This window comes from Orycteropus afer, unplaced genomic scaffold (genome assembly GCF_000298275.1).
Source record: "Orycteropus afer afer isolate SDZICR_OR568_19922 unplaced genomic scaffold, OryAfe1.0 scaffold00366, whole genome shotgun sequence".
Lineage (NCBI taxonomy): Eukaryota > Metazoa > Chordata > Mammalia > Tubulidentata > Orycteropodidae > Orycteropus > Orycteropus afer.
The window spans coordinates 715373-733945 of NW_006921953.1; the positions used below are offsets into that span (position 1 = coordinate 715373).

At 53.6% G+C, this 18573-nt stretch overlaps 1 protein-coding gene across 1 annotated transcript in view; it reads left to right on the top strand.

The window, feature by feature from the left end:
* Positions 1-837: 837 nt before the first annotated feature.
* UNC5A (unc-5 netrin receptor A) overlaps positions 838-18573 on the top strand; it is a 72788-nt gene continuing 55052 nt past the window's right edge. The window contains exon 1 of the mRNA XM_007952939.2: positions 838-907. Within this exon, the coding sequence (XP_007951130.1) occupies positions 838-907 (70 nt within the window). The remainder of the gene's footprint in view (positions 908-18573) is intronic.

Genomic DNA, 18573 nt, shown 5'->3' on the forward strand with positions numbered 1-18573 from the left:
ATGGCCTGGAATCCAACCTGCCCGGGACTAGGGGCTAGGGTACCTCTGCGCTCCGGCCGGGGCCCTGGCGCTCTCCCGCAGTCCCCTGCCCAAGCAGTGGACTGGTAGCGTACCGCGGCGCGCTGACGGCCTCATAGCGCGGCCGGGAGGCGTGGGGCGCGGGGACAGAAGACTGCAGTGGAGTCTGTCCCAGGCGTCCCTGCCCCAGGCCGCTCTTCGCAGGCAGGTGCCTCGCGAGGGTCACTGCAGCCCCGGGCCCCGCCTGGGCCACTTGTGCGTTATCTGGCGGACCAGGAGAGCCCGGATCCGGAAGAACAGATCCACTCCGGGTTTGCAACTCCTGTCCCGGTCTCAGGAGACCGCGAGGGGCGGTAGGAGGCCTCCCCGCCCACCACCTCAATCCCTCCCCAGGGGAGCCTCGGGCGTCGCCGGGAGGGATCCCCGAGTTGGGGGTGGCCTGCGCGGGCAGGGCTGGGTGGCCCGGGGCACCTCCTCCCCTCCCCCGCCCCGCCCCACCGCCGTCCCGTTCCGTTGCTCCAGTCCGGGTTTTGCAGCGCCCGCCGGCCCGCTCCCGGCTGCGGGCACCGCTCGGCGGCTGGCTCGGTGAGCCGCGCGGCTGGCGCTGCGCTCCGCCCCGGCTGCATTGCTGCGCTCCCGGTACCCTGGGGAGCCACGCGCCGCGTGCGCCCCGCAGCCCGCCGCCCGGAGGCAACACAGTCCGCTGGCATGGGCCCCGGGGGCTCCCCGGGGGCTCCCCGGGCTGGGACTGCGAGCTGAGGCACTGAAAGCCACCCTCCCGCCCGCGGGGCCCCGCACCCGGCCCGCCCGCCCGCGGCCATGGCCGCCCGGCCCGGCCTGTGGCCAGCGCTCCTGGGCATAGTCCTCGCCGCCTGCCTCAGCGGCTCGGGTGAGTCACGCTGCGCGCGCGCTGGGATAGATTGCGGGGGATCGTGCGGGCAACGCACGCTGCTCTTGGTGTTGGGGGGTCTTTGACCCTCACTGCTGGACCAGGCTGAGAACCCCCAGAGGCCAAACTTTGCGAGGCTGGTCGCGGGGGCCTCCTCTAGCTGCTGCGCAGCTCCCCCGCGCGCTTCCCCGGAAGCCTGGGTTCTGCCAAGTCCAAGAGCAGCTGCCAGCGCGCGGGGCTGGCGAGTGTAGACGCTCCGCGCCTCCGAGCGGGGGAAGTTTACTGCTTGCCCGGCCCCGGGTGGGGGGTTTGGATCAGCGATCTGAGAAGACTGACTTTGGGGGTTCGCGGATTAGAAGATTTTGACATCTCAGTGCCCAGGAGATCGGTGAGTTAAGATACCTCTTTCTCGTAGCATCTGCCCCAAACAGCCGTTCACAATCTCCCAGCTTGGCACCTGGCTTCTGCCCACGTCCAGAACACAGTGTCCTCCTCTGTCCTCACCACACACGCTCACACACTCAGGCGTGGAGGTGCATACACCAGCGCCCGGTCGTTGCAGCTCGTTTAGCCAAAGTGCCGTGGCCCCAGTGGCCCTGGCTGAAGCTCCCGACATCCTCGGCTGTTGGGGCTAGAACTGTGTGTGGTTGGTCCGCCCGCTTCCCCTTCTTAACTCCACAGCTCTTCTTTCTCCCTGCATGTCCTGTTGACCATCCCAGCCTGCTCCATAACTCAATCCTCAGCCCACCTCCACCACCCACCTTGCGGGGAGGGGGGAGCAGGAAGTTCCCTGCATCCTTTGTCTGCTCCCCCTGCCACCTCCAACTGGGCTGAGCTCTTGGGGCCTCCTGATCCCTGAGCCCCATTCACTTAGCAGAGCTTAGCTTGTACATGTGTGTACAAGATTGGAAGGGGGGGGGGTCATTTGTGTAATCAAGGAGGTATGGGTTTGCTCTAGCAATTCTCTATTTTTTTCTGCCAGAGAACCTGATGGGTGCACCCCTCAGAACCTGGCTAGGCCACTGTTAATCACAGGGATTGTTGGAAGGGAGCAGTAGGGTTCCTGAGCTGCCAAGCCAGATTGATCTAAGATCAATGAGTGAGACCTTAGGGGACCAGCCTGATGATTGATGCGGATGGCTCTTTCCTTAAAGGGTCTCTCTGCACAGTGCATCCTATACCCACCACAGCTGGACACCCTCCCCGCCCTGCCCTCCTCCATCCCATCCCACCCACTTTTATTTCCCTTCCTCCGGAGCCTTCCCAAATCTTCACTTTAACAAACCTTCTGCTGCTTGGCCTCCTTTTCTAATCCTGACAGAGCTGTAAGACTGACCTGCCGCTGGGCGTGTTTGTGTTGCACACATGTGTGTGTGAGGGGCGTGTGTACAGCTCCCCAGATGAACACTTGGGGTACAAGTGGCATCATGGGGAGCTGGGGGTTTTCGTGCTCCACACACAGGGATGTGTTGTTGCCAACACCTAGTAGGAGCCCAGGAAGTGTTGACTGAGTTGGGCGAGTGGCGAGGGCTGTGTGGTCATATCTGCATGTTGCCCACGTGAGCACGTGTGAGGGCTGTGGGCTGGCGTGTGTGCCTGGGTGACAATGGGAGTTGGTGTGGTGTGTGCAGCATTGTATGTGTGGCCAGATGAGCATGTGTGACGTCTGGAGTGCTGCACGTGTGTGACAGTTCTGTGCTGTTGCACGAATGAGTGTGTGTAGGTATGGGGTGCTGGTGAGTCAGGGTGCTGCAGCCTCGGGGGGGGTCTGCCACATGGATTCCTCAGGAGACTGTGGCAGGGAGACTGCGTACTTGGTTGGTGGGGCACCTGTTAGGGCCTGGTCCAAGGTTGTCCAAGGGGCTGGCAGGTGGGTGCCAATGACACAGGGCTGCCCTGGAGCAGAGCTCCAGGACATCAACTCTCAGGCCTGTGTGTTTGTGTGTGTGTGTGGGGTGCTTCTGAAGGGCACTGGGGGATATAGGCCTTGCTTCTAGTCTGGGGCCCCTTCCTGCTGAACCCGTCGCGTTGGCTGGCCCTGCACTGACCTCGGCTCTATTGCACCGCCCATCCACTCCTCAGCAACAGCTGCCCGTGAAAAATGTGCTTGTGAGTGCCTGAGGGAGGGATGGCCAGCCGGGCGGCAGGGGGCGCCGGGGGCCAGCATGACTGCAGCCTTCTGCTCCCCAGGCCCAGCACCCACCCTCTGTCACCCGACATCACATACCACCACCTCACACAAAAGCCTGTTCATTCAGCACGCATACCCCCAGGCTGACCCCTATCACCTGCACCCCAGAGCACCTGAGGACCCACAGGTCTCTTAGGGATCCCCCTTACCCTGAAGGGCCACACATACCTGTCGGTCTCCCTGTCACACAGATTCGTGCACTTCTGGGGTGGCGACCTACAGGGAGTTGGCTTTCCTGGGAGATGGGGCTGGGAGTGCTGGGCCCTGGCATTGCCCAACCTGACCCCAATACAATCTGTCCTCATAACCTCTTTCTCTGGCCCGTCTCCATCCTTAGCAATACCCACTTCCCGCCCACAGGCTGGAGCAGTTTTTAGTTGCAGGGTTGGGGTTGGGGGGCTGTATCCTTTCTAGGGCTAAGGGATAGCCTGCTCTCACTCACCTTGCCTTGAAAATGGAGTGGGGTGGACCCAAGTACATCCAAGATAGGGCTGGACCTCTAACTGGTCTGACTGCTGGCCTCTTGTCCATTTTGGGAGGGGCTTCCCTCAGGAGCCAGAGGTTAAGCAGTTGATCCAGATAGCAAACCCCCAATCTAGAGGCCCTGGCCTGGGTCCTTGGGCAGTTCACACTTGGGCCTCAGCCAGGACCCAGAGGATGCTCCTATCTCATGGGCCTTCTTTCTACTGCTGCTGCTGTAGGCCCCAGACCCACCGACTCAAGCCTTGCATCTCAGAGGGCAGGAGCATGAAGGCCTAGCATGCCGCCTGGGAAGACATGTGTTCGTGCATTGCCTGCCAGAGCCTGTCTGCTCCAGGCCATCTTCTGTCTCTGCCCCCTCTTCCCAGTGACTCTGCCTCCCCACAGCCCACTATTCTCCAAGTCCCTGGGACTGGAAATCTTAAGAGTCTCCCTGGGCTCCTTTGTCCTTCACACTTCATATCTAATCTATCACCAAGTCCTCTGGCTTAATCTGACTTGTGATGCCATTCTGTGTCTTTTGCCTCTGATGTCACCCCCCAGCCTCTTTCTCCCTCCCTCACCTTTCTCACCTGGACCACTGCAGTGGCCTCCCTGACTCATCCTCCTCCTGTGCCTCCTCCACTCAGACTAATCCCACTGGATCCCAGCCTGGAAGCCTTTCACCACTGCCTGCAGGATACAGTCTAAACCCTAAACCTGAGGACATTTGTGGAACCACATGCCTTTCTCATCATCACTATGTGTCACCGGGGTGGTCCCTGAGAAATGGTTCCTTGCCCCATGTCACTGTGGCCCTAGCTCTGACTGCTGGTGTGTTTGGGCTTCTACAGCCCCCAGATGAGCTCTGGCTCCAGACTGCTCCAGACTGTAGACCCTTGCCTTGCAGAACGGACACCACCTGACCCTGCCAGCGATGCTCCCCCCTCCACCCCAGAGCATCCTTGGCTCCATTCACACCAAGGAAAAGCACCATTGTTACTGGCAGTCCCACACTGTTCTGTTTATCTGAACCCCCAGCTTCCACCCAGCCGCTCTGAGAGACCTCTTCACTCCCCCTCTGCAAGGACCAGGTACACAGATGTACAATGAGTGGGCTATAGGGGGTGGAGGCACATGGGGTCTGGATGCCTCTCTGCCCCTAGCCAGCTCCTCTTTGTTCATGCCAGTGCTTTCCACAGGTATTGCCATTGGCCATAATGCTGGGCCCCTGCTCTGGGCCCCTACATATTTCAAGTCCTGGACAGTCAAATACTTATTTTTCTCTTTATTTTCTCAGTTTGAGTTTGGGTTCTCTGGCCAGACAGGGAGGGCTACTATGGCTCGGTAGGGGAGAGAGTTTGCTCTGCCCACCACGGGAGCCCTCCCCATCCCTGTCCCCTGCACATAGAACTGCCCCACTTCAGGGAACTGCAATGGCATCCCTCCCAGGGCAAGGACCAGTCAGAAAGAGGCCTCACCATAGAGTGATCATGCCTCAGCCAGACACACACACACACCACACACAGGTGGCAAACTAGCCCACAGGAGTATGTGCCTGTGGGTGACTCACACAGGCTGTGTCCGTGTCTGTTGATAGGGAGCTCCTGCCATCCACCCCCAACCAGGCATAGCTGTTGGCAGAGTATGTGTTTTCTCATGCAGATAATGTTCATGGAGTTGACATCCAGACTCAGGCTGCTCTGTGTGGGCAGCACCTATGTGGGACTTCTGGGTGCTGAAGCTGAACCCCAGGAGAGCACAGCCCCTCGGTCCCAATCACCCTCACCACCTAGATGGGAGTCCCATCCTTGCATCCGTTTGTCCACTCTTGTGGGAGTGCCTTTGAAGTGCCCTCCTGTATTCTGGGAGGTCTCACTCCCTCTTTCTTCAGGTAGAGTAGAAAGTGCAGGGGCTTTAGAGGCAGACAGGGCAGGGGTCCAATTCCAGTCATGGATCCTTGGCAAGTAACCAACCTGTTTCTCATCTATAGACTTGGGGTAATGTCTGCATCCTGGGGCTAAAGTAACAAGTTGATGGAGCAACTCAATGAGAGGAGTGCCCAGGATTGGAACCTAATTTCCAGGTGCCCAGACATATTTACTTCTTTCCTCTGTTTCCATTGGCATTTGGGGGGCATGAATTAGAACAGTGCTGGGGTCTTAGGCTGCATCAGGACCTAAACCCGGAAATAGGAGAGAAAGCTTCTCAGGGTGAGCTGCTCCACCTACTACTGCTCCAGCTCCAGGCAGGAGCCCTAGGCAGGAGGAGCCATTGCTTCTAGAAGGAAGAAGCCTCCCTCCCCCATCCCAGCCCCCACAGGATTTGGACTTGATTCAGACACCAATTTCTCTGTATGTGCAAAGGGCAGTTGGCAGTTTTGTGAAGATGATGATTTGGGCTCAGCTCATATCTGGCACCATGTGCCAATGATTGGTTCTGACTCACAGAACGTGGCAGCAAAAAAGGTGAGGGCCCTGGATAGAATGAAATTCTGGTCCTGGCTCTGCCATTGGATTGCTGTGTGATCTTAGACATATCACTTAATCTCTCTGGACTTTTTGCCTCTTTGTATATTAAAGGACTGGATGTGATGACTCTATTGAGGCAAGGCTGGGACCCAGGGAGGCTGCCTTAGAAGCCTGGGGTAGACTCTTCACCCAGAAGCAGGTTCCCCAAGGAACTGCTCACACCTGCCTAACACCTGCCAAAGACACCAACCACCTAGCAGCTGCTGCCTGCTGTGCCTTCAAGCAAGGTGGCTGCTGGAACAAGGCTGGAGCTGGCGGTGAGGCAGAGGTGGGAATTGTGAGTCCCAACAAGAAAGCCAGAAAGTGGGGTCCTGCATCAGTTGGTGAACACCCCGAATTACAGAAACAGGCCTTTTCAGGGCCCCCGGGAGGTCAGTGTGCCAGTCTCTGAGGCCATCCTTCTCCCCAGGCTCTGATGGTAGATATACCAGAGGCAGCCTTTAGCCCATTGGAGCCAGACTCCCAGGAGGAGTTAGCAGGCTCTGGGGTCTGGGTTTGAAGCAGGTCCAGGACTAGGGTGAGGCAAGGGAGGTGCCTAAGTTATAAATGCAGGATCAGCACCTGAGCATAAATGCCCCCATAACTTTTGTGCACTTGGCACCTCCTTTGCCTCATCCTAGTCTTGGCCCTGATCCAGCTCCTCCCTGCACTGCCTGTGCCCTGAGACAAATCACTCCGTCAGTTTCCTTGTCTGTACAAGATAGTGATAAAGGACCCACCTCACAGGACTGTGGTGTGGATTAAGCAGACTAAAGCATCCAAGTCCTGGCATGAAGAGTAGGTGTTCAATAAATCTGATAACAGGTACAGACAGGACGATGTTCTGCCCTCTCTGTGGGGGAGTGGGATGGGGGACAGGCCTGGCTTCTTTTCCCCTGCCTCTTTCCATGCACAGGAGCAGGACATACAGATGTCTCTTCCCCTCACTCTCCCTTTCCAGGTATGATTGTTGACTGACTTATCCCAGTGCTATTTGAGGTTGAGAGGGGATGTTGGGACCAGAGAAGCTTGGAGGTGGCAGCTCAGTTGCCAATCCCTACCAAAAACCAAACTCATGCCATTGAGTCAATTCCAACTCATAGCAACCCCCTTTGGGTTTCCAAGGCAGTAAATCTTTACAGAAGTTGATTGCCCAATCTTCTTTCCATGGAGTGGCTGGTGGGTTTGAACCTCCAACCTTCTGGTTACTAATGCAGTCAAATGCCTTAGGTACTATGCCACCAGAGCTCCTTCCCATTCCTACAGTACCCCATAAAAGAGCTTGTTGAGATGAAGGGTGACAGGGGCTGAAGTCCTTGCCTGAGTCCAGCCCAGGTGGGGGCACCAAGAACCAGTGTCTTGACTGGTGAGTTCCCCAGAGCCAAACCCTCTCCAAGCCTGGATGTCAGACCTGTGTCCCTCTGGAAGGCTCAGGGTCACCTTGAGCTCCAGGCAAATTTGAGGCTGAGATTTGACGAGAGGGAGTAGTCTAGATTGAGAAAGGCTGACTGGCTGCAGGGGGCTTGGGGAGGAGGCTGTGGACCCTGTATCCCACCTCAGCCCAGTACCACCCCAGCTAGGGGCAGCAGGTAGAATTCTCCATACCTCACTCCAGCAAATCCAGCTGAGCATCTGGAGTGGGGGGGTCCATCTCGATTTCTGCTCTACCTCTGCCCCAACTGGGGCGGGGACCAGCTGGAGCGGAGGGGCTGGTTTTTCCCTCTGCGTTTCCTGCTAGCACGCCCCCCCCACCCCCGTTTCAAAACAGGGTGACTAGCACGGGCCTGTAGGAGTGCCTCCATGACGCCTACCCCGTTGTGACCCGAGCCGTAGCCTCCGGAGGACCCCACCACTCCAAAGCCACACTAGGTTATCAGCGTAGCTTGGAGGGTGGAGGCCGGGAATAGAGACTGGTCTCCGGCCAGCCGAGCCGTAGGGCACGTGAGCGGCCAGGGCGGCTGGTGCCTGAGCCAATAGGAGCCGGAGCCGAAGGGATTAGCAATTAGCAGTTGCGGCCAATCGCTCGGGTTCCAGGAGGGGCTAGTGCGATCTTGGGCGTCCGGGCGAGGGGAGGTGCTGCACTTGCTACAGGGCTGGCGGCCCAGTCACCGCCCCGGGTAATTAACGCGGTAAACTCGAGCGGCGAGTGGGGGGCTGGGCTCCCCGCGGCGGGAAAGGGCGGGCTCCCTCCGCCCGCTAGCCCGCCCCCGGCCGCCTGCTGGATTAGCGGCTCTTTGTTCCGGGCCTGTTAACAAGTTCCTGGCTGAGCGCTTGGCTGCCGCCCGGGGACCGGGCGTCCAGCCTCCCGCGTGGCCACGCTGCGTCTCCGCCTCTCTTCCGGGGCTCACGCCCAGTTGCAGCCCCCACCTTCCACCCACTTTTCCCCGGTCTGGGAGATGAAGGGTGGCGGGAGTGGGGGTCCGCTTGGGGTTTGTTTGTTTAGGACTTTCAGAGATCCAGGGCTGATCTCCCTTCAGAAGGGAGGAGACCCTTCCCCCAATGTCCTGAACCCCTCCTGGAAGCCAGGGTCTTCGACTGCATCGGTGTCGTTGGTCCCATTTTATAGATGAGGTCGGCACGGGCTAAGTGGAGGTCCTGCCCATCAGACTGCAGGGCTGGAGTTCCAGTCCAGGTCTTTGATACCCACCCGTATTCTCCTTCGCTAAGAGGAGAGCCAACGCTGGGGCGGGAAGAGGAGGAGCCTTTGGCTGTGGACTGCGATTTACACTTTTTACCCGTAATTAGCTTGATGATAGGAATGGTAATATCCCGTGCTGGCTCTGCTAGTGTCATCTGATCAGAACCTCAGGATATTACAGTACGTGGGTGAGCTTAGCCCCATTTATTAGATGAAAACACTGAGGCTGAGAGAAGGTCACAGCATGAAGTGGCAGAGCTGGGAGTCAGATTGCTTGGCCTTACCACCATCCTCCCCAAAGGTGGGGGACAGAACCCTGCCCCATGTAGTCATTTACCTTGCCTGGTGTCCCATGGGCTGGAAAGACCAGGGGAGAACCTGGGGCTTGGTTCTCTGTGTGATCCTGAGCAACTTCCCTCACATCTCTGAGCTTATTTCCCCATCTATGTCCTGCCTTCTGATTCCAGCCAGGTGTAGGAGCTTCCTAAACCTGGGAAGGGCCTTCCAGGCCACAGGACTTTGATTATAAAAACTCTCTAGGGGTTGGGTTTCCTCTTCTGTAGCCCTGAGTGTTAAACCAAGGACTTGCTAACAGCTACACATCTTCAGGTAGGTAGCTGGGACTATTCCAAACCACAGTCTCAGGATGAGGTATAATCCTTCCCAGTAAGCTCTCCTAAATGGTCCATGGTCCTTCCTTCTGGGGCCACATGGGATGGCTTCCTCCATTTCAGGTATTTGAGATAGGGCTCCTACTGGCCCCACCTGTTCTTCCCTAGGCCATGCATCTCCAGTTCTTTCAGCTCTTCCTCATTTCTCATAGTTCCAGCCCTCGAGGCTCCCACCCCCACTTTCTTGTACCTGCCTTGGGATGGTGGCCCAATAACCACACACTGAGTCCCAAGGGCCCACCCCAGTGTGACATAATGCCCCGACATGGAATAGTATAGGATACTGAGTGAGTCTGTTGATTTAAGCACAACAACAACCACAAAAATGGTATTTATCTACATGTAACTGAAAAGTCATGGGCTAGCTTTGACTTCAGGTATGGTTGGATCCAGGGAAAAAATTCTCTGCTCCTGGGAAGGGATAGAGTTGGCACCATAGCCTCTCTCCTCAAAGTCACAGGAAGACTTCCAAATGTTCCCAGGGCAACATTCTTGCAGGCCAAGTCCAGGGACAAAGAGAGTATGCTCTAGTCTTCCCTCATTGGTCCACCTTAGATGCTGTGCCAAGTGTGTGAACCAGTCACCACAGCACTGGGCTATGGTTATGGAGATTAGCCTGGGCTGGTAGTGTAGTGCTTAAGGCATTTGACTGCTAACTAGAAGGCTGATGGTTCAAACCCACAAGCCACTCCTTGGAAGGAAGATTGGGCAATCTACTTCTGTAGCGATACCGCTTTAGAAACCTAGGAAAGGGTCACTATGAGTTGAATCGACTCAACAGCAGTGAGTTTGGTGGGTTTTTTTTTTTTTTTTTTGGTGCCACCTTTGCTATTGTCCTATTCCTCAGTCTGCCACTCCTGCAGTTTCTTGTCCGCAAGGATGGACACATCATCCTCATATTTAACCAATATGCCAGCAATACATTTTGTCCATGTATTTAATAAAATGCTGAATAGCACCATGGACACAACCTATGACTCCATGGTAAAGACCTTGGTCTGGATCTACATGAGCTATTTAATTGGCCGTGTTAAGAAATAATGCTGCTCATTCAACAGGTTTTGCATTCCCTTAACTGTGCTGTCACCGGGCTCATATATCTCTATTTGCTCATCCTGAGATATTTTATCAGGTACCTGGCTGAAATCCAGAAAAGCTATGGTTCCATTCTGTCCCTGATCTACCGGAACAGTAACCCTATAGTTAATGGGAATGGTTTGGGGAGATACTAGCATGTTCCCCAGTGTCCCCACTCTCTTTGGTCATCTACATTTGATTAAGAAGCTCTACTCAGCTCGTGCTTTGGTTTGCTTCAGTTCACCAGGTTCTTGCTACTCCAGTGAACATTTATTGGTTTTTTAATCTGTCCAGCTTCCATTTCCTGGCCCAGCAGGTCCCCATTATCTCCTGGGGGAAATTACTCTCCCCTTGTTTATATATAGCCTTAGTTAGTGTTTCAAGGGTCCCTCATCTGAGCGACAGGGCCCAAATGAGATAGTTAAGTGCTTTCTTCTATCCTGGTTCCTTTCTTCCTTCAGAGCCTGCTTTTTAAGTCTCCTGTCCCTTCCTCTGGTGGCATAGTGCTAAGGCATTTGACTACTAACCAGAAGGCTGGTGGTTCAAACCCACCAGCCAGTCCTCAGAAGGAAGGTTGGGCAATCTACTTCCGTAGTGATACCGCCTCAGAAACCAAGGAGGGGTTGCTGTGAGTCAGATCCGACTAGATGGCATTGGGTTTTTTTTTTCCTTGGTTTTTATCCCTTCCTCAATAACTCAATATCTCTATGGATGATGGGGTGATGGTTACATAACATAATTGATATAATTGACATCACTAAATGGTACACCTGAAAAACATTGAATTGGCAAATATTGTGTTGTATATATATGTTGTTGTTATGTATATAAAACCAAAACCCAAACTCACTGTTATCGAGTTGATTCTGACTCATAGTGACCCTCACTGGGTTTCCAAGGCTGTGAATATTTACTGAAATAGACTGTCCTACCTTTCTTCTGTGGAACAACTGGTGAGTTCGAATCACCAACCTTTTGGTTAACAGGCAAATGCCATAACCACTACACCACCAGAGCGCTTTCTCTTTCTCTCTCTCTCTCTATCTCTCTATATATGTATAAACAACAATAAAAAAGAACCCAACATCTAGGCAATACTTTGCCTTGTTGGCTTAAATTTGTGAGAATCAGTTTCTGTTGCTTGCACTCAAAGAACTCTAATAGAGTCACCAAATCAAACATCTTCCTTTTTTGAAAACTAGAGCACAGCTCATGCATTTCTTGCCCCATGACGTCCCCCACTCCTGCTTTCTCAAGGGTTAGTAGTAGGGTTCATAAGCAAGGTAAACATGGGGTGACTTTGTGCTTGTTAACTCCCCTGTGGTGCACAAATGGCACATTTTTTTCACCACATCAAAGGTTCTGCTTCTAGGTATGGCTGGCATCTGTCTCTCTCCCAACCCCACAGCACCTTCCTACAAAATCAAAGCCTCTTTTCAAATTTATAATCTCTGACAGGGATGGGAGCTCTGGTAGCATAGTGGCTAAGGCACTTGACTGCTAACCAGAAGGCTGGCGGTTCCAACCCACCAGCCACTCCTCGAAAGGAAGATGGGGCAATCTACTTCTGTAGTGATACTGCCTTGGAAACCCAAGGAGGGGTCGCTATGAGTCAGGTCTGACTTGATGGGACATAACAACAACAACGACAGGGATGGGGTTCTCAGTAAGCAAGGTAAACACAGGTTTACTTGTGCTTACTTACTAAAAATATAGTGAACAATTTCATGTGGGTGGCACCCCACCAAAGATATGAAACTGTTCACTTGTGAAAACTGTTCACCACAGATTAGTAGGTAAGCACAAGTAAGTCCATGCTTACCTTGCTTAATGGGTAACCTGCCCGTCAGCAGCCCTCTCCACCACTGCAGGGCCTGGGGTGTGATTTATTGACACCAAGATACCTGAACTCATTCAAAACACCCACTGAGTCTCTCCTGCTTACCTTACCTTCTTGGTCTTCAATGCTTTCTTATTTGAGTTTGCCCAACTCTCTAGTCCCAGTGTCCTCAGGTACAAAATGGTTAAGGTGGGGTGCCCAGGATCCCCGGTGTCCACCCAGTCCACAGGCCTGCCTTTTCCTGGTCTTCCTCCTCCAAACCTTACTCCTGCCCCTGTGTGGTCTTGGCATTTCTCACCACCTCAGCTGGACCTGGACTTAGCCTTCCTTGCACGGTTCTTTGGTCCATGCCTCTTGGGTGTGGCCCTGTTATTGGTTTAGGGCCATCTTTCCATGTTGGCCATTTCTGGTCAGGGTACCTTCAGGCTGCTCTAATACTTCTCTAGAGTCCTTCTCCAGGGGTCTACTTTTGAGATGCACCTACTCCTCTCCTTCCACACCCCTGGCTCAAGTGGGGTAACTAGTCTTGGTATAAATTATCTGGAACCCACCACTCAGTGTTAAGACACCCTTCTGAGGGTGGTTTTCTTTCCCCAGTAGTACAGTAAATGTTTAACAGGGAGCTCTCTGGGAGGTCTGGGGGACTGACTTGCCAATTTCCATGGTATAAATATTCCCGACATGACCTATTTCAAGCTACCAATGTAATTTCAACAGCTCTCAAAATTCTGGAAATGTTAACACTTGGCTTTCCCAAGCCAGGACACACTTGCTGCCATCAAGTCAGTTCCCACTCATAGTGACCCCCATTGGGTTTCCAAGGCAGTAAATCTTTATGGAAGCGGCTTGTCCAGTCTTCTTTGCATGGAGTGGCTGGTGCATTTGAACCACCAACCTTCTGGTTAGCAGTCAGATGCCTTAGGCACTATGCTACCAGAGCTCCTTGTAGCATACCTCTACTCTGTGGTTATCCCAGCCCTTTGAAGAAGTGGTCACAGTCAGGATGTAGGCAAAGGCCTTTCAATCAAGAACCTACCAACTCCCCCAGACTTGGTGGGGCTGCTTCCCTTCTAGGCACCAGGCTGTCTGGTGGGCAAGGAGTATGGGAGTCAGTTAGGTACTAGAGGGTGTGGTAAAGAGACAGAGCTCTGGAGCTGATGGTGTGGGTTAGAGTCCGAAACTCTGTGCCTTAGGCAAGGTCTTTAATGCGTCTCTGGAATACTTGGGTAATGGAAGTTCCTACCTCTCAGGGTTGTGAGGAGTAAACAAGCTATTCTATAGGGAACACTCAACCCAATGCCAGGCCCATGGAGACTGCTCCATAAATGTGAGCCATTGCTGATGCCATTTTGACAGCAGGGGGATGATCACTTTTGGCCTCCCTCTGTGACATACCATGAAGTGTGTGTGTACATATGGATGTAGGATTGTTGGTTGACAAAACAGCCATAGTGTCAAGGGCCAGACCCTGGAAATTTAGACTCTTGGGAAGGTGTTCATTCTGGGGTGAGAAGCACTCGTGAGGGGGCTTGAGAAGGAAGGGTAAGGTGTGTGTGGGGGTGAGGCATAATATGACTGGTCCAGGTATGACTCCTGGCAGCCTGGAAGGCAGGGTGGGTCCCTACGATGTGCAGAGCAGAGAAGTGACAGAGGCTGCACTGACATTTGAGAGCCCAGATGGGCCAGGTAAGGACAGCCCATCTGCTAGCCTTCAGAATGTCCTGTGGCTTCAGGGCTAGTCTCTGGGTAACCCGAGGCCAGAGGAATAGTGGGATTTAGGCTGGAAACTTGGTATGGGGCAGGGTTGGCCAGACAGGGAAGGACAGGAAGAGAATCCAGCATGCCCCCGTGAGTGTGTGCACAAGGGAGCTGGGAGGGGAGCAGACGGTGCCTGTGGGAGACCGGCAGGCGACAGGGTTGGCTACATCGTTGAGCTGGGGAGTGACAGGCAGTGAGCAGTGCTTAAGGAAGATTAATCTGGCGGCACACGGAGGATGGATGGGAGTAGGGAGAGGCTGGAGGCAAGGAGACCAGCCAGGAGGCTGCTGCAGTCATCCAGGCATGAAATGATGAGGCCTCTCTCCCCAGTGTGGAGGCAGCAGGGCCTGAGTAAAGGAGATGGATGAGGAGCTGCTTCCAAGGAGGAACCTCTGGATGGTGCATGTGGGGAGTGAAGGGAGGGGGACAGGCAAACATGATTCAGAGCTTGGGTGCTTGGGAAGTGATGTCAAACACAGAAAATGAATGGAGAGCTGGGTGGGGAGAAGTGGAAAGAGCAAGAAGACTCCATCAGGGGACTCTACCCTATTGGCTGGGCTTGGAGAGTGGAAGTCAGTCCAGGGTTCCCTGGTCACAAGCAACAGCAATTGGCTCTGGCCTTTCTGAGCAGAGATGATGTAATGAAGGTTGTTAGGGCTCATAGACTCCATGAGTAACAAAAGGGCAGTTTTAACACTGTGTCCTAGGAGAAACCTTTGAAAGATCCAGGCAAGGTGTGGGTCTACTTTTTAATTTAAGGTGGTCATTGTGTTGTCAGTTATTGAAGGCCTCTGAGGGGAAAGTACATTTGTGTGTTCTGTGCAGCCTTAGAGGGGCAAAGTTAGGACAGGCAGGCAAGAGACACAAGGAGACTAACAACCAGCTTACACAGGTGGCCTTGGCAGTTGAAACTCATCAGAGTGGTGGGAGGCCCTGTGTATAAAGGAGAAGACAAGGCTTTGGAAGTAACTGGTTTGCACCTTCATCTCAGCCTGCTAGTTGTTCTTGAGAAGTTTTGGGACCTTGGACCTTATCTGGAGGGATGGTTTCCATCTCATGGAGTTTTATAATTTCTCTGTTACCCATGGTTCTGGTGACTTAGCACACCTTTTCATGGTCACAGCACCACCCACTTTGCTTTGGTGACCTTCTCCTCAACACCACAGGGTCCTGTGGGACTGTCACTCATGGAGCCTCACCCTCACTCCAGGGAAACACCTGATCAAGCTGAGCAAATCAGAGTGCAGATTCTGGACACAAAGATTGGTCCAGGGTGGCCATGTGACCTGGCCTGAGCCAATCAGGAGCCTTTCCATGGCTTTTCCTGCCTCTTAATTGACAGCTATAAGGATACTAGTGGAAACTTTGGGCCAGTGGCAGCCATCTTCTATTAGTGTGGAGAAGAGAGTGAGACCAACACACAGGGAGGCTCAAAGAAAGAAACAAACAGAAGGGACAGACTGTCCTGGTGGCCCCCAGACCCTGGGGACTCTGGTCCTTGCAGCTTTTCTTTCAATCCTGTGAGCTGCTAGTCTGAGCTTAGTTTTAGTACCTTGCACCTGAGTAGCACCTGATACAGGATCTTGGGAGGAAGACATGGTGGTGTCAGCAAAACACCTGCCCCATGGTTGCCAATTACTGGCATGTGGGGCATTCAGGTTACAGCAGCGTTTTATTAGCCAACATACTCTTTTGGAAAACAAGTGGTATAACATTCTAAAAAATCAAGAATTTACATAAAAATCCAGATTTCAGACTTCTCTTGAAAAATCAGATCTGGGTACAGTGGGCCCATCTTCCTTGGTGGGCTGGGGTTGGCCTGGCTGTCCCTTAGTGGGGCATGCACCCCCAGCACCCTGTACATCCCCTGTTCAATGCACACCACTGGCCATGCACTCTACCACACATGTTCTCTACTGCCCTGTGCACCCCACTGCCTATGTCCCCCATCACCCATGAACCCCTGCTGCCCCATACACTCCACTGCCCATGCACCCTGACTGCCCCATGCACCTCATCACCCTGTGTACACCCCCACCACTTGTGCACCCCCACTCAAGCATCCCCACCACTATGCACTCCCTGGCTCCGTGCACATCATTTGTGCACCCCATCACTCTGAGCACCCCCACAACCCCATGCACCCCACCATCCTGTGTACCTCCACCTCTTCCTGTACCCCTATCCATGTACCCCCACTACCGTGCACCCCACTGACTCAGACATCCGCACTGCCTGTGTACCCCCACCTGTGCACATAGAAGCTTCAGTTGCAGAGTGCTGGGCACATGGTGGGCACTGAGCACCTGTGCAGGTGCCTTCCCTCACCTGTCCCCTTCCTCCCAACTCTAAGAGCCTGGGTTTGGGGCCTTGGATCCCACCTGTTCGGTTGGAAGTGACAGCAGGTAGTGCAGTGGATATGTCTAAGAGATCATTGGAAGTTCAGGGCTGGAACTTGGGATGCATTGGGGATGGGAAGTAGAGATAAGAGGCTCATTCGTGTGGTCCTGTACTTCATGAGTTCACACCCCACTCTAAAGAGGCGATTAATCCCAAGAAGGGATGAGATCTTGGGGAATGGATGTGACTGAGATAGATAAGATGCAGGGAATGATTCTGAGGAAGCCAGGAGGCGGCCAAGGAGAGAGCAGTGGGAGTCCAGGGAGGAGTTTAAAGTTTTGAGTGGTGGAGGGAGGAATGCTGCAGAGAAGGGCCACGAGGTTGAAGAAGCCTTGAAGGACATGCCAGGAGGAGGCCAGGAGGAGTGGTGTGGGGGCCTGCACTCAGACATGTGATGAGAGAATGAATCAGATGTTAGGGCCATGAAGGATGTGGATGGGTGGGACACAGAGGCCATTTGGAGTTTGTAGAAAGAAAATAGAGGAATGTTATGGCCAGAAGGCCACAGGATCCAGAGAAGGCTTTAGGAGAGGAACCTGAGAAAAGGGAACGAGGAAAAGACATGTATAGTCACTTAGAGTTTACAAAGGACATTCACATAAACCATTTGTAGGTAGCTCAGAGAGGTGAAGTGACTTCCTCAGTGTCACACAGCTGCCACTGGCAGAACGAAGTTCTAACCCCAGCTCCTCTGTATGTCTATCTACTGCCCTTTCCCTACTGATGAGAAGGGAGAAGGTTTAGGATGGAAGACGGAGGGCCAGCGGAGAGGACAGATGCAGGGACAGGGCTAGGTAAAGATGGGGGCACAACCAGTCATTAAAAAAAGTGCTATTGATTGAGCACGCACTATGAGATGGTGGTGGTTCAGTGGTGGAATAGTGGTTCAGTGAACTGGACGCTGCCTGTTCCTTCACCATCCTCATGATCACACTGTTGTAGATCAGGTGGTTGTGATCCATAGAAAACCTTTTATTGGCTGATTTTTAGAAGTAAATTTGCAGACCTTTGTTCCTTCTCTAGCTTAGTCTGGAAGCTCCACTGAAACCTGTCCGCCCTGCTTGACCCTGCTGGTATTTGAAATACCAATGCCATAGCTTCCAGCATCACAGCAACACATAAGTCACCACAGTATGACAAACTGAAACACAAGTGGTGGCCATATGAAATACTAAATGTAAAATATGGTTAAAGGAGTCCAGTGAAGTTGAGATTGACCCCCTTCCTGATCATTTTGGTGCTTAATTGAAGTACTATTCTTTTTTCCTTGTCTCTTTGTGCTCCTGCTTAGCCCATACTTATGTCTATGTTTAACCTGCCTGCTAGGACAGCTGGCCCTGCCCTGCCCTGCCCAGGGTTGGCATAGAAGAGTGGGTCAAGGGACAGGCAGCCTAGGAGCCAGTGGCCTCAGCGGGCAGTGGAGTCAAGCTGCTGTTGGGGAAGGTCTGGGCCCCTCCCTGCCCTCTGGGCCCATTTCCCTCCTCACCCTCCATTCCTCACCACCACCCTCCCCACAAACACCCCCAGCCAGGAGCTGCCCTCTTCGCCCCTCTGCTCCGTTTTGTGTGTGTGTGTCATCACCAGGATAAATGTAGCTACAAACAATGCAGCGGGCTGGGTGCTAATTTGTCAGACGCAGTGCACGGCTGTGATTCCGAATACATTAACATTTTCACATGAAATCATTTCAATTTTTAGTGATTAAGAAGTATTTGTTTTAAAGCATCAGGGTGATTTACTGCAGGCCTGGGGTGGGGTGGGGGTGGGGGTGAGGGAGCCACCAGGTGTGATGTCATTCACAAACTCATTCAGACACTGCCCCCCATCTGCCCACACTTGGGGGCAAAGAGAGGGCAAGTGGCAAAACCAGGAGGTGGAGATGGGGAGAGGCCCAGGGTCCCTTGAGGGCACTAGTGCCCAGGAGTCTCAGCCCCCTTGGCTCTTATGTGTCATCAGGCCTTATTCAAATGTTACCTCTTCAAGGAGGCCTCCTTAAGTACTGGCCCATGACTCTTTGCTTTTGCTCTGTGGCACTTATCAACATCAGAGATGGGCTTCTTTGTTGACTTACTTACTTGCTTATTTCTACCCCCCTCCCCCAATAAAATATATGCTTCTTGAG